The following is a 14,806-nucleotide window of genomic DNA, read 5'->3' as shown; positions in this document are numbered from 1 at the left end:
CACAAATAAAATTGGTGAACTATGCAATTCTAGAAAAATAGGTCTGCAATGTGAACATGTGTTGCTTACAGTTTTTTCTAAGTGTCATTTTGTCATTCTTCTATCAACAGTAGAATTAAAGAACACAAAGTAAGCCAAGTATATAATTTCTTATTGCTGTATTGGTGAAATGAATTTCGCTAATGGCAGACAACTCCTCTAGTGAAGGGTTGAAACATCTACTTTATTTAGTTTTGATTTTACATATTTCGGAACTGAAATGTGAGGGGAAAAAAAAAGAAGTAGTAGAAAGAAAAGAGACATTGAGCTACATCAAGATTGCAATGTAAAGTTAGGCCGTGTGTACAGTACCAGTCACAAGCAATGCATCAGAACATGTGCATCAAGTGCATGTAATTTGCATGCTCTGCATGCGTTTAGCCCACAAATGGCTAAAACACAATCAGGGTGGCAAAGTAGGGGTCACTCAGGTCAAGAAATCAACCTTACAGTGTCTCTGTTTTTCATGCATGCAAGGCTGCTGCCTAACAGGCACCCGGTTGCCCGAGGTGCCTAAGTCACGAGTGCAGGTGACTAAATTTTTGTTCAAGGAGCCTGAGTGGGTGCCTAAACATGGAGTTTTCATTCCTATCTTATCTGTCCGATGACTTCAATCTCTTGTAACTAGAAATTGCAAGCGATTCCTGATTGTAACTTTGTTATGCCGGCCTAAAAATTACCATTAACAGGCCTTCCAACCATCGCTGGTCATCGATCGTACATTTGGTTTTCACTGGCTAATGCTCATTCTGACCGGCCAAGATGTTTCTCATGCAATCAGTCATAAAATCAGTCCCACAATAAGTTAAACTGAAAACAACAGTTGCCTTAGTCTTGTTTTGCTTTTATTGTGAGAAATATGGGCCAAACCACGGCAGCAAAGATACTCCCTGCTCACAAAACAGTCGAAAACAGCCATTTGAAAATCACCCTATACTACATTGGGAACTCAGTATTGAATAAATGTGCTTCATGTATGCCAATGCTTGTGTCTCTGTTTAAACCTTACTGGTGAAAAGGCAATATTCCAGTTGCAAAATAACTATTTTGACAACAGATATTTTTGGAAATGGAAAAAACAGAAAATGTGAAATTACATAATCATTTTGTTTCTGTTATAATTTATCATGCCCTGACAGGGAGAGCACATTTCAAGGAGGCCAAATTCAAGCCCCCCAATTGCCTCTTTCATTTTTATTTGTTTTCATTTGCAGCTTGCATTTCATGATTTGTACAGTGTACAGTATTTTGTTTTATTCAAATAGAATGGCGTGTATGGCAACCCTCCCAGATTATCTACATTGTGGGAGTCTCCCAGATGCAGAGCTAATCTCCTGGTCTCCCGTGTAGGTTACCAAATCTCCTGGATTCGAAGGAAGAAGCTTATTTTCGCTGATTTTTGGCCTTTTTCAGGGGAAAACTTTAGAATGTTTGACGCATTTTTTTGGTTGAATTGGAGAAGCTCTACTTTGAACAATTTTTTTTTTAGGATTGAGAAGGCAGAATTGGCGATCTCCCAGATTTAAATTTAAATTTGGCAAAACTCAAAAACAAAAACAGCAACAATATAATTGTAAAAAAAAAACAACAACAAAAAACAGCAGCACTTGCATGTACAGTGGAACTCTGCCTTGGGGTCGTCTCGTTAACATACAGTCACTGCGTCATTATAGCCACCTTTTTTTGTCCTGACAAAACACCCATAATTTTCTTACAAGAAAACCCTGTTTTGTTAATTTTGTTTATTTTGTTCAAATAATTAACAACATAAATAATATTCTTCCTCAGTCATGACCTGATGACTTTTGTGAATACTTGATTCCAAAAATTTGATTGATATTAGTGTCTAAAGGAAAATATCAATAGGGAGAAGGGGGATGTCCCCTGGGCTGCTCCCCTGAATTTCCCAAGTCACTCCAACCTCCTTCCCCTCCCCAACGCCTAAATCCCAGGGTTGACAACTTTTTATTCTGGGCTGCAAAAAAAATGGCTTGGGCTCCTGTAAAATTTCCTTAGGCAACAGCCTTGTGTATGGCTTGCAAGTACAACATCTCTTCATTACTCCTCTAAAGTATCTTGGGGCATTCGCATCTGGTTTGCGAGATATGCCTAGTCAATTTCTGGTGTATATTATGCCAAAAATTTGTCTGTGACTCCAAAGAATTCCTACAGGGAGTCACTCAGACTCCAGTGTAGGGTCAAGAAATTTGCAGCAGAATTTTATTTTGTGGCAGTCAAAAATTAAAAATTAAATTGTCGGATTACTTGTGGAACAACATTTCTTGATCAAATGAATTTTTTGCATACATTTCATGATTTGTACAATGTATTTTGTTTTGTTAAAATAGAATCACAAAACTCAAAAAAAGCAGCAATATATATTATTGGTAAAAATAAAGCTGCAGCAATTGCATGGATACACCAGCTATTGAATTTTGTTCAGTTTGACCATAAATAGTATTCTTCCTCAGTCATGACCTGAACACTTCGCTGAAGGCTTGGTTCCAAAAAATTGTTTGAAGTTAGGAGCCCAAAGGGCTCCTTTAAAATTTCCCTAGGTAACAGCTTTGACACGTGCAAGTGAAGAATTTTTTACTATGCTCCATGACCTCGCATTTTCAAAAATGACTCCAAAATTTTGTGGAGAAGGAGTCAAGGGGACTACAAAGGGAAAAAAAAATTTAATCCCTGGATGGGGCATTCACTCAGTCACTCCTTTGCTTCCTGTTAGACATTTCGAACATCCCCTTACCAGTGTATAGGGCTTTCACAGTTGCTTGCACACTGAAGTGGTGCCAAGTTATTCTAGAGGTAGAAGGTGATATGATTGTACGGGAAAGACTTAATCGTTCTTCCTTGGCGATTTGATTGTAAGGGAAAGTCTTCTGGTTTTTCCTTTCACAAACCCATGTGATACTAGCAGTAACTTCGGGTGTGACAAAGGCTAGCAAATTTTGAGTGCAAATAAAGTTCAAAAAGTTGACTAAGTATCAAATGATTAAAAGCTCCAGATGATTTTTGAAGCACAAGAAATGGAAAGGCAAATGCTACCTTTTGGTAAATGGGTTCTTGACATAAACATATGGGTTGACAAGAAAACTATACAAAAGAAAGAAAAGAGAAGATATTACAATGTGTTGGATTTGAACCTCTGAACTCCCACATTGGAAGGAAGGGATTAACCCACTGTGCCACATCTACAACCCTTAAATAGTGAGGGGGAAATATTGATGAAATAGGTACATGTAGGTTCAATTGAGTTTTACGTATGTACAAAAATATGCTTAAGTCGTGAAATGTTGTACCGAAGTTTAAGTGAGTTGATGGCTGGTTCTGTCACAAAGTATTTGCCAAACAGGGCTAAACTTTGGAGACTGGATGAGATACGTTGCTGTCCTTGTAGTATAATGATTCCAAGCTGGGCAGAGTACAGTATTATATTTCTGAGATCTCTCAAAAGGTAACAAAGAAAGAAACAAAATAAACAAATTTGAAACCCCATACCTGGAAATGACCCCAGGACCTACAATCATAAAATTATGCAAACTAAAGATCGGTTTTCGATTGCATCAAAGATCTTTGGTTGTAAGTCGTTTTGATAGAAAGTCGTTTTGATACATGTCGTTTCAATACATGTCGTTTTGATACAAATCGAAGTCGTTTTGATACATATCTAAAGTCTATTTAATAGCCACCTAAAGTTGATTCAATACAAATTGAACTCATTTTGTTGGCAAAAGTAAACTTGAGGAAATATTTAACAAATAGATTCCATGTTGTCATGCCTCTGCTCAGTAATAGATCACAGATGAGGTCAAAGTGTGATAAGAACAAAAAAGTGGCACACAAGGCGATAGCTGTGCCTGTCACTCAAATATGCTTGGAAAACTTGTGGTTGCCGTCAACACTCAAGGCCATTCGATTCAAGTTTTGAATGAAAGGAGCGTTAGTGACATTGGAAATTTGTGTCCTCTGTGGTTGGTGATTCTTAAATCAGTTCAATATAGTGTCAGAGATACCTTATAGCTGCGATACAGTTGGCGGTGAGCTGTTGTGAACTATACTGTGCCAAAGTTGAGTTTTTCTAATAAATTAGTCTCATAAAAATTTTGTTTATTGGGTTTGTTAAATTTGAGACAGAGCAATGGTTTCTTACCTTAAAGTAATTTCAAGACCAATTTTGTGTTTGGTTTAGTCTTGCTCGACTGCATACTGAGATTGCTCGAGTATTTTTTCTGAGTCATTTTCTAAAAAAGAAATGGCTTTTTCTTTGTTCTTCACGTTTCTCGTACCTGTTCAATGCTTTGACAAGACTCTCTTTGTTCCTTACCTTTCGCCCAGTCTTGTAAAATATTTAGATTCCCAAAACTTTCTGCTATTTTAAAACACAGAGGGAAAATATTTGTTGTTGACATCATCTGTGTCTGTCCTCTAATAGATCCTAGGTGAGAACCAATCAAAATGCGAGAACAATTTGACTTATTATATAAAATTCCAGTTGAAGTGTTTTTGTCTTTGTTCAGTAAGTACAAACGAGAAATGTTTCTTGAATATAGTACCAAATATGACTGATTGAAGGAATTTTATTATCCAACTTGATTGAACTGTTTAATGTAGACATTCATTGTTGGTCATGACTATTAAAGATGTGGCCATTTGTGGCCTGTATTGTGGCATGCAATGTCAAATGTGATGAGAACAATTTTGACTTAGGAAGCTAGTGGGCCATCAAGGGAAGAGCATGCCTTCAGGAGTTCTCTAGCGAAACTAGTGCAAGTAAGCGATGTTTTTATTGAAACAACTTCAGTTTATATCAAATTGACTTTAAATGTGTAGCAAATCAACTTAGATTTCTATCAAGCGATCGTGACTTTTGAAGGACATTGTGTTCAGGAATCAATTCCGATATTTAACATTTCTGCGATAATAGAGTCATGTAAACAAACTTGATAAAGGCTTTTTATATTTTCAAAAATAAAAAAAAAACATATTTGAATTCTTCATTTATTAAGCTTTTAGGAAATGTATATTTTTATGGGGGTTTATTTTCAAAGCCTCCACAAAAAGTGCGCTAACATAAGACGGTATACTGATACCTTAACTTTAGTTTTTGCCTCTATAACTTGACCTACAGAATGAATAGACAGCAGATTTGGTTAGAACTGACACTTGTTTATTTCACAATCTGTGGTAAAATGTTTTGATTAGATTATACCTTGTTATTGAAAACTCTCTTATGTATGAACAAGAAGCTTATGAGGAAAGTTAAAACAGTGCTGTGAAATTTAAAAGTAAATTCCAAATCGATTGAAATTAGTTCCATGAAACAGCACTAGTCAAATTGCAGCAAGGCAATACCTCTATTTACTGGCAAAACCAGAAGAAGCAGCTGCTTGCATTAGGTAAAAACCTAGTCTTCTCACCATAAAGTTACTGTAACTTCAATGCCCCAAAGTCTAAAATTGTCATGAATTTTGCACCAAAAGTGTTGTTCACACCTCTTGACAGTATGCTAGCTAACCTATTCCAAAAATCATCTTGCTTTTCTAGTTTACAAATTTCCCAAGCTTAAAGCCCAGTGGGGGGTGGGGAGGGTGAGGTGGAATACTTTCTCTAATGACCTCTATGGGGAGGCTCCACTCAAAAGTGTACGTTTCTCAAGCTTCAGGTATATTCAAAGGAAGGGATTTCAGAAATTGAGGTATATGGAAGGGTACATGAAGGTTTTTTGTCAAAAATGGTTCACAAAAGGGTGAGCGCAGATGCACGTCTGGAAGGGACCTCCCAGTATACACTTTCTAAAGTACACCCCTGGGGACTTAATCATACTATAAAGATCCCTATGTTAACTAGAAAATTTTATGGTATGTGTAAACTTTGTCAGAAAATTTGCAAATTATGAAACCTGCAAAACCAAAATAGTCATTGGAGTCTCTTGGCATTTCTAAAAAAAAAAAAACTCAAGCAATACAGATAGGTTGTATCATTGAAACTCTGCAACAGTTTCCCACTGTTGGGAATTTAGTAAGTAGAGATCATAGCCTTCATCTTGCAGGTTACATTAAATCATGTGGGTGTTTTGGTGGTATACCCTAACCAAGAAGTTGGTTGGCCTTTCCAAATAAACATGGAATCCTTTTGAAAAATTTCCATCAAGGCTTTAACTATAGTAAAATTCATACAGCTCACCAATTGTTTGATTTTCATGTGTTCTTTTCCTGCACTTTGTTTTCATCATTTTATCATGTCCATATTCATTTACAGTGTGGTACAGCAAAAAGCAGCATGAAAACTCTCCTCAGTTCTCCTCTGTTTAATTCCCTGCCGAAAAATCTCAATCAAGGCTGATTGAATTAACTTTATTTCCACACTAGCAGACCAACACAAAAAACAAAAACAACAACAACAAAAAATACTACTTACAATGAAAAATACTTACAAAACAATGCTACAGTACGACATTTATCTCCTACTTACTTGGTTATAGTTACAGTACTTACATTCCAGAAAACTTTTTCCCCTCCTCCTATTGTATGCATATGATATTATTTAGGCACGGTTAAACCCTTTAATAGTTTTTACAGTAACCTCTTGGATTTCTACCTCACTTAACGCTGATAATTTCACATTACTTATATTTCTACCAAAAAAAATCAAAACTCTCCTCAGTTCTCCTGTCTGTTTAATTTCCTGCCGAAAAATTTCAATCAAGACTATAATCATGAATTCAAAACTTTATGCGGCTTATTAATTCTGGGATTTTCCGTGTCTTCCATTTTCACACTCGAGTACGGTCAAACCTATATTTAGCAGACATCTTTGAGATATGCAGTATTATATTTTAATAGCTTCTTTATGACTTTATAGAGACATGATTTCTGCAGTTGAGTACTTGTGTCACAAATACTAAGAACAAATGAAAAACATTGCCAATAAAAATTAACACCAATCACTCGATGGGGATGACTATGAATAACTTGAACTTCAGTATGACTGAGACAGCATTATACATAGGTCAGCAGATTCACATAAAAGGCTAACAGGAAGCAAAGGAGTGAAGGAACAAAGGACTGAATTTCGCCACACATACCTAACCTGAAGTTGGAAAATGCTCTTTTCCTAGTTAAAAATGGTAACTAACTATTTGGAGTTGGTGACCAAATTGAAACATTTGGGACCCAAATGGTTCCTAGGAAAAAAAGTTAATTTGACAGTTCATACCACACACAGAGGATTTATGTGCACTTGCCTGATTGGAGCAGTGAGGATAAAAGAATGTTGACTGTTCGATACTGAAAATGCCGTCTGATTTTATTTGCGTGCATTTGAAATCTGTCTGGGGCGGGAAAATCAGTGTTAAATGGAAATATTCTACTAACCCATAAGAGCTTAAAGCTAGATTTAGTTTGAATTATATGAAGATCACTTATAAATTAAGTTTTGTTTTTCCCAGGAATTGATGTAGAACTAGCAAGAAGTATAGAAGAGAGAATAATGTTAGAAGATGCCCAAAGTTGGGTGAATGGTAGAACAATAAATGAAATTAAAGATATTAGATCAGGTGAGGTTCTAACACTGTTTTAACTGAACAAGCTCATAGCCTTTTCTGGCTGTGAGTGATAGCCTACAATTTCACCCCACTATTCAGCTACATTGTAGTTTTTCTGCTGAAAACAGGATGGAGTACACAGAAATTCGATCATGTTTTGAAGCTTACTGCATGTGAAAGCTCTCTTAACCCATGTACAATGAAAGCCCCACCCATTCCTAATATGCGAAGCCGAGCTGTAAAATTCTGGCACCCCTGCACAATTCCCCCAGCCACCCCAAACTCACTCTGAGGGAGACTGCTGGCTGTGTTTAACGTAGCCTAAATTACATTTAGTCACATTTAATAGCAGTAGAGTTGTACATGAATCAGTCCATCAGATTTATTTTTTAAATCACTTTTCATATGGTTTCAATGGAAAAATACAGTTTTGTTCATTGTGGCATGGCTATCGACAATTTCAAAGAAGCAGAATTTATGAAATAATTTTTCTTTTAGGTGCAACTCCATTGCATGTTGCTGCATCAAAAGGTTATTTACAAGTTATTAGGTAAGCACCTAATGCTCTTCATTGACATGAGAGGATAATGTCGTGAAACCCCAAAGGGAAAAAGAGCAACTGCTTTCAAAACACAATCTAGGTTTGCCCATGGTAGCCCAGTTGAAAGTCATATATGGTGATAAACAGTTTAGTATGCAGTATCACAATATGCCGTTCTCACCCCTTGAACTTTGACCTACCCTGTCTGCTGGCCAAAATACAACACAACTTGTGAAATACAGTTGTAGTTGACGTTGTTGTTGTTGTTGTTGTTGTTGTTAAAATTGTCCTCTAGTAGTCCTGGGCTTGCTAGCTACCCTTGTGATTTTGCAAGAGACAAACATTTAATGTGCGTAAGAAAAAAAAAAATCAATTTTTTTTTTAATTAAGACTTTTTCACTACTTCTCCAAGCTGAAAAGAATGAAAATATGGCTGCATGCTCAGTGGTGAAACAAGAATCGGGCTGATAGTCTGTGAAGTACTCTCGGTTAAATTATGGTCAGCAAGTTCTGCTGTGCATAAATTTCTGGGATAGTGATGCTTCATGGTGTTTCATTGGTGCTATAGCTAAGCTTACTTTTACTTGCACAATAAACGTTTATCTTATCGTATTTTATCATATTGTATCTTATCTGATGAAAACTGGAGTCATGTTTACCTTTTTTGGTTGGATGGTTGTTTAACAAAGCAATCCTTAATAAGGCAATCTTTGTAAATTATAATTGATTTCGTTTTTGCAGTCTTTTACTTCAACTTGGTGTTGATATCAATGCAAAGGACAATGATGGCTGGACGCCATTACATGCGGCAGTTCACTGGGGGCAGAATGATGCCTGTGAAGTATTAGCTGATCATGGAGCTAACTTTAGTGCCAGGAATAGAATGGTAACTGCTAAGACAGATCAATCCAATAGACTGTATACATACTGATGTCAAACTTACAAAGGTTTCTGGTAGTTGTATTGAAGAGGTTGCATAGACTTCCGGTAGCCATAGCAATGATTGTAAGAAAATAATATTAAATTGTATTAAATTGTAAGAAAGTGTGAGTGTTAGGCATTTAGTAAATTTATTGTCAGACTCGCAGGCGAATTATGTCAGCTTGGACTAGATCAAAGCTCCGGTATTTTATATTTAGTCCTTCTTTTGAATCAGTCTATTCACTCAGTTGATCAACAGACCAACAGTTATTACTTGAAAAAGCTTTGGAAACACTTGCCTGCAACTGGTGTTCCCACAGCATTTCTCGTTCTTGCAAATTTACACTGGTGTTTCTTCACCTCGACAGAAACATGGAAAGTGGTTTCTATTTCTTTATGAATTCTTGTTTCCTGGTTTTAAATTTGTAACCTGAAGGTAGTATGTACTGGATTTTAAGAAATACAGGGACCCCTGTGTTGATTGCAAAACTTTTGCTGTTTTGCAAGACAATTGTGTCATAGTTCTCACCAACATTTATTTCTAGGGCTCAACACCCATTGATCTGGCAGAACCAGACATGGTTAAAATGCTTGAGGAGCTCAAGAAAAGACAAAATGATAAACCGAAGATCAATGCAGTGAGTAAAGTGTAAATGCAGGGATTTCTTTAAGATTTTGCCTGCCTGGTTTGACCATCTAGAGGAACGTTTTTCTTATAAAGAAGTTCAGTTCGAAAAGTTCCTCCCCTCCCCCTGTAGAAACCAGTTGTGCTCCTGCTGAAACCCTAGGTACATGTATTTGTTGTTATGGGCTGGATATTCCTTACTTTGTTTGTTTTGTGTGCAAGGAGGACCAGCCTTCCCCTTTATAATACTGGTGTCGTTATGAGTTGACCCCTTTCCTGTATTTGGTCTCTGCTCAAATTGCCCTGTACATCTGTAATACAGTGAAACCTTTAGCGAACCCCCAATTTAGTGGACACCCTTTATTTAAAGGACACTTTACCTGGTCCTGGAATTAGCATCTTACATTTACCTTTATAAAAAAAAAACCCTATTCAGCAGCCACCTCTATTGAGAAGACACAGACACCAGAATGAATCCCCTTTTGCCAATTTCTTCTGTTAAAAACCTCTATTATTCTTGTCTATTAAGAATATCGAAAATGAGGTCAATGTAAAAACATCCCGTTGATAAAAATTGAGTGGATACACGCTGATGCTTACACAGTGATTTGTATTAAACTGGTTAACGAGAAAGGTTAGCCTTATGTGATTTGCTGAAACTTGTAGAAATGTAGTTGCAAGGTAATGAGAAAAGACCCAAACAGTAAAATGCTCCAGTTAACAAAAATAAAAAAAAAATCTGGCCTTAGTTTTCAAAGAATGGATGGAGCTATCCACTGAATTGTTGTTAAAGCCAGAAAAAGGATTTATTTAGCATTTTACTTCTGTGAAAGGACTGGGTTTGTTTGTCACACAATACTGAAGGAATCACCAATTTAATCTGGTAACAGATCTAATTTTCTCCTTCAGCTTAGCCTCCTGCAATAAATTCCCGGGCATGTATTGCACATCAAAAATATGTCGGTTATTTTCCATTATCTGCTTTTAAATTGGTGGGAAAGTTATTTGCTGCAATGAGAGGGGATTTAGAGGTGCCGATAAAGGTGCAGTGGAGAGAAGGGTTTTTTTCCCCTGGGGCAGGAGGTTGAGTTTCGAAGTTTGGCCCCGTGGAAGTTGTAATTTAAGACGGGGGAATGGGGAAGGGCATTCCCCCATATTTTCCACTGGAAATCTTGTGTGAAGTTAGTCGTACACATTGCCCTTCTTTCGGTATGTCCATAATTGAGCGGTTGGGGAAGGGTAATTTATTTCCCACCATGACAGGGAGTATTTTTTTTTTTCCCTCTAACTTACTGGTTTTTTGGAATATCTTGTTTTCTACAGTCGACAACGCCAGTTATTAAAAGCAATATGGAATCTGGACCTGCCCCATTAAAACGACGGTGAGTGTTGTTAGCTATTAGTATAGTGCTGCTTGTTCAAGTTTGGAACCAAAAATGCTTATTTAGTATGAATAAAGCTAAGAAGATGGTGAACGTGGCGACGACTTGGGGACTAAATTGGTTTAACGAGAGATAAAGAAGTGCACGTAGCACAGTGCCTGCAGAAAGCAATGAAACTTAGAGCTATATGAAAATCTTGTGTTTATGTGACGTGTTATTTATTTGACTCGAAGCTACGGTTTGGTTGAGGGCTTTTGACAGAACTCTGAGTTACCAAAATGCTAGGTAACCCTTTTGTTGGGTCAGGTAGCAGCTCTCGTAAGGTTTCACATGAATGGCTTGATACCCTTTGAGAGGACAATAGAACAAACAACAGAAACAATGCCCCTAGCCCTAAAACGATAGCAGTAGCTGCACTGTAAAGACTAGTAGAATTAACAGCTTACAAAAGTTGTTGTTTCAAAACTTAACTTTATCTCGTAGCGACATTTTTTTTCCTGTCTTAAAATACTGCGATTTCTGTTAGAAACCAACAAGAATTTTCAGTTATGGCATTACTTGAAAATGTCCATCTTATTATTGGACACCCCTCCCCCACCCCTTTGTTAGAGTGGGAAATGATCTAGCTGAGAAGCGGTCATGTACTCAAGAACAGTAAACACTGATCTACGATTTTGTTCGCAACCAGTCATTGAGTAGAATTTAGGGTTAAACGCATTCACAGTGGCAAAGTTAGGCGCGTATGCATTTGTTTGAAGATACTACACAGTTAAGCTTTATTAATTTTCTTTTTTCAATTTGCCCCTTGTCCATGACTATTGTTGTCTAGGAATAAATTGAAAAAAGGTTTACTTACTCGAAGAAAAACGAACCAGACATTGTTGAAATACAAAACATGCACGCCGTAATTCTTGGTGGGTTCTAACAGGAGTTAAATACTACTGCATCACTAGTACAATTAGGCTTGAAGCCGAATAGTTATCTTCTGAACACCTTCTCTGTGGGTAGTTGTTCATGTTCTGGCACTTTTCTCAGCCTGAGGTTTAACTTGCACAGTAGAAGAGCTCCACTAGTGCTTTGATATTTTGAGTCAAGAGTCATTTTGAACTCTACACGATGCTTACTCTACCTGAAATATCCATTACCAAGAAAGAACTCTCTCTGTGTGTGCCGAACTACAATGGGAGCTAACCTTTTCACACAGCAGTGGTTAATTGCTAACTCCTCTCTTTTAAACAAATTCCTATAGGTAGATGTTATTCATCGCAGTGAAGAACTTGACCACTTCGGAGGAAAAAAACCCTTCGACTTAATTGTTTTAATCGTATTTCAGATTGGTGTCTTTAACACTTCAGGACAACAAGGTCGCCTAACTATCCTAAACAGCTTACACCAACATTCGTTTTCAGCTAAAAAGTGAAATAGGTGTTAAACCCTGTCATTTCAATGATGGTTTGTTTTAACGTAAAACTTGTTTTCCTTCCTTTTCAGTCTTTCTGAATCGTCTAGAGCTAGAATGCAACGTACGCTACCCCCTGCTAACAACCCTGGACTGCTGTATGTTAAGTTGAAACTAACACTTTGTACTAACACTAAATAACCACCTCATCTCTCTTTCTCTCTTTACAATTAAGCTTACTCCTTAAAACCTCGTACTTTTGGTTTGTCTTTCTCTTTGACGCTACTCTGTCCTTGTCTTATCTTGTCTGATGCATGACTATCTGCAAGGTTTCTTATGAGGGCTTCTCGGTTTTCTTGTTGTTCTTCTTTGCGGACTGGCACTAAGCGAAAAAGAAAGTCCTCGTAACTTGGCATGCGACTAAAACTTCAAGCTGGAAAAAAAGCTGTTACCCATGTTCAAAAAACGCATGTTCTCGGTCCAAACAACTCGATTGTCGGACACCAAGCACTCGTGCCCTTTTTTAGAACCCTATCTTGTGACCTTGTCAATCATGAAAAATGATGATCATGGAACGAAATGAATACCAGGAATGGAACGAGCATGTACGAATGACAATTTTGACAAGTTTATGGTTGTTTGAACGTGTTAGACATTCAGAGTTTTGATGCGGCTGGAAAAACGGGCCTACCTGCCCCTTTTTCCATACACAACTTTCAGACCACCATAAAAATGTGCGCTTCCACATTGGTGTTGTAAAAATTGGCAGTCGTACTGATCTCATCACGGATACCATTCCTGGCTTACATTTCAACCATGACCACTTTTTTATGATCGACAAGGTCACGAACAGGGTTCTACTAAGGGCGTATTGATTCTCCAGAGGCTGAGAGATCAATTCAGGTGCTTGGTGTTTGTGGTGCCAGTCCTGCAACACTTCTATTCATGCAACCTCTGTGGCTTCTTCATTTCATAGGAGCTCCATAACCAGAATAAAGGACCAAAACCTTTTTCTCAGGGACATCAATCAGGAGAGGGCTCAAATGGAGGCCAGCAGGGAGCAGATGACGTCCCCCAAGAGCCGCAGCTCCAGGCCGCCGAGTTTCTCTGAGTCACCCAAGGAGGATAAGGAAAACGAGAAGGAGAAACGAGACGGATTCAGCAAAGAAGACAGCGGATCCGAGTCGGATACCGAGGATAGCTCGGAGGAGTCGAGTGAAGAAGACTCCGAAGAGGAGGAACCCCCTAAGCCGGCGGTGAACTCGGTCCCTCCCAGGCCGAGACCTACGGTGAATTCTCTTCCTTCAAAACCTGCGGTCAATTCACTAAAAAAGCCAGCGGAGGAATCTGAATCGGAAGAGGAAACCGGCAGTGAAACTGAAGAATCCTCCGAAGAGGAGGAGGAAGAGGAGCCGGTCAAACCCGAAACGCGAACAGGTACAACCAGTTCTACGACGCGGACAGTTCTTGCGTCGCGTCTGCAGAGTGCGCCTGTAAGTGCGCCGAGACCTGGGGTAGGAGGCGCGTCTAAGCTTCTTAAATCCCCTTTTCTAGACAATGATAAGAAGGCAAATGCTCCTTCTTCACCTGTTTCAAAAACTGAACCTTCTAGGACTTCTAGGTTTGCTGATAAGGAAGGTACTAGAGAGGAAACAAAGTCACGGTTTGGGAGCTACCCAACGCGTACTACAGCGGATACTACGAGCAATACATCCAGTACCACTACCAGTACTCGGAGCAGAATAAGCGCCACTCCGAGCGAGGACAGTCAAACGAAAACAAGACGAACCAAGAGGGTCACTCAGAGAGCCGCTACCTCTTACGTGGGAAATGGCGGCAAAGGAGACGAAGAACAAGAGGAGGAAAACGAGGAGGAAGATAGAAAAAGTAATGATATCAGTCACAGGAAAGTGATCGAGGAGCGCAAGGTAACAATAATTAATCCAGTAGTGTAAGGGTAGGGTGTGGCTCCTACATGACACAACTGAAAAGTATTAGTGTTTAACCGGTAAAAAGACACGCTACAGCTGCAACTAGGTTATATTGCGGTCGTGTGTTAGCTTACGGTTTTTGGCCTCCAAGGTTTTTGGATTATCTTTCGTTCTTGCTTTTTTTTTTTGGGTTCTGCTTCTACCGACTTGATTTATTCCGATACGAACAAAACCTTCGTGTTAATTGGGTGTCTTTTGTTCGTGATGTTTTGGTAATTTACTCTGCTCGCCCCCCAAAAAATCTGATATAGTAAACTTCGGGACAACTTGTTTTAATCAAGGGTTTTTTAAATAAAGGGTTCTCCAATAATTTTTTTCTTGTTTCGTGTTGCGATTTGAACTAAACAGAGCGACAGAAA

At 38.3% G+C, this 14,806-nt stretch overlaps 1 protein-coding gene across 3 annotated transcripts in view; it reads left to right on the top strand.

Moving 5' to 3' along the window:
* Positions 1–14,806, top strand: part of LOC145479146 (uncharacterized) — a 30,206-nt gene that overhangs the window by 8,327 nt on the left and 7,073 nt on the right. The window contains exons 4-10 of one of the 3 annotated variants that reach the window (XM_081457409.1): positions 7,493–7,600; positions 8,087–8,138; positions 8,871–9,015; positions 9,596–9,688; positions 10,999–11,057; positions 12,549–12,614; positions 13,475–14,384. In XM_081457409.1, the coding sequence (XP_081313535.1) occupies positions 7,493–7,600; positions 8,087–8,138; positions 8,871–9,015; positions 9,596–9,688; positions 10,999–11,057; positions 12,549–12,614; positions 13,475–14,384 (1,433 nt within the window). Of the gene's footprint in view, positions 1–7,492; positions 7,601–8,086; positions 8,139–8,870; positions 9,016–9,595; positions 9,689–10,998; positions 11,058–12,548; positions 12,615–13,432; positions 14,385–14,806 lie in introns of all 3 variants that reach the window. The other 2 variants (XM_081457411.1, XM_081457410.1) reach the window with 2 other exon arrangements.

Source organism: Orbicella franksi, chromosome 2 (assembly GCF_964199315.1).
Source record: "Orbicella franksi chromosome 2, jaOrbFran1.1, whole genome shotgun sequence".
Taxonomy (NCBI): Eukaryota; Metazoa; Cnidaria; class Anthozoa; order Scleractinia; family Merulinidae; genus Orbicella; species Orbicella franksi.
Note: the sequence above shows the minus strand (reverse complement) of the source record. Positions and strands in the feature narration are given on the sequence as shown.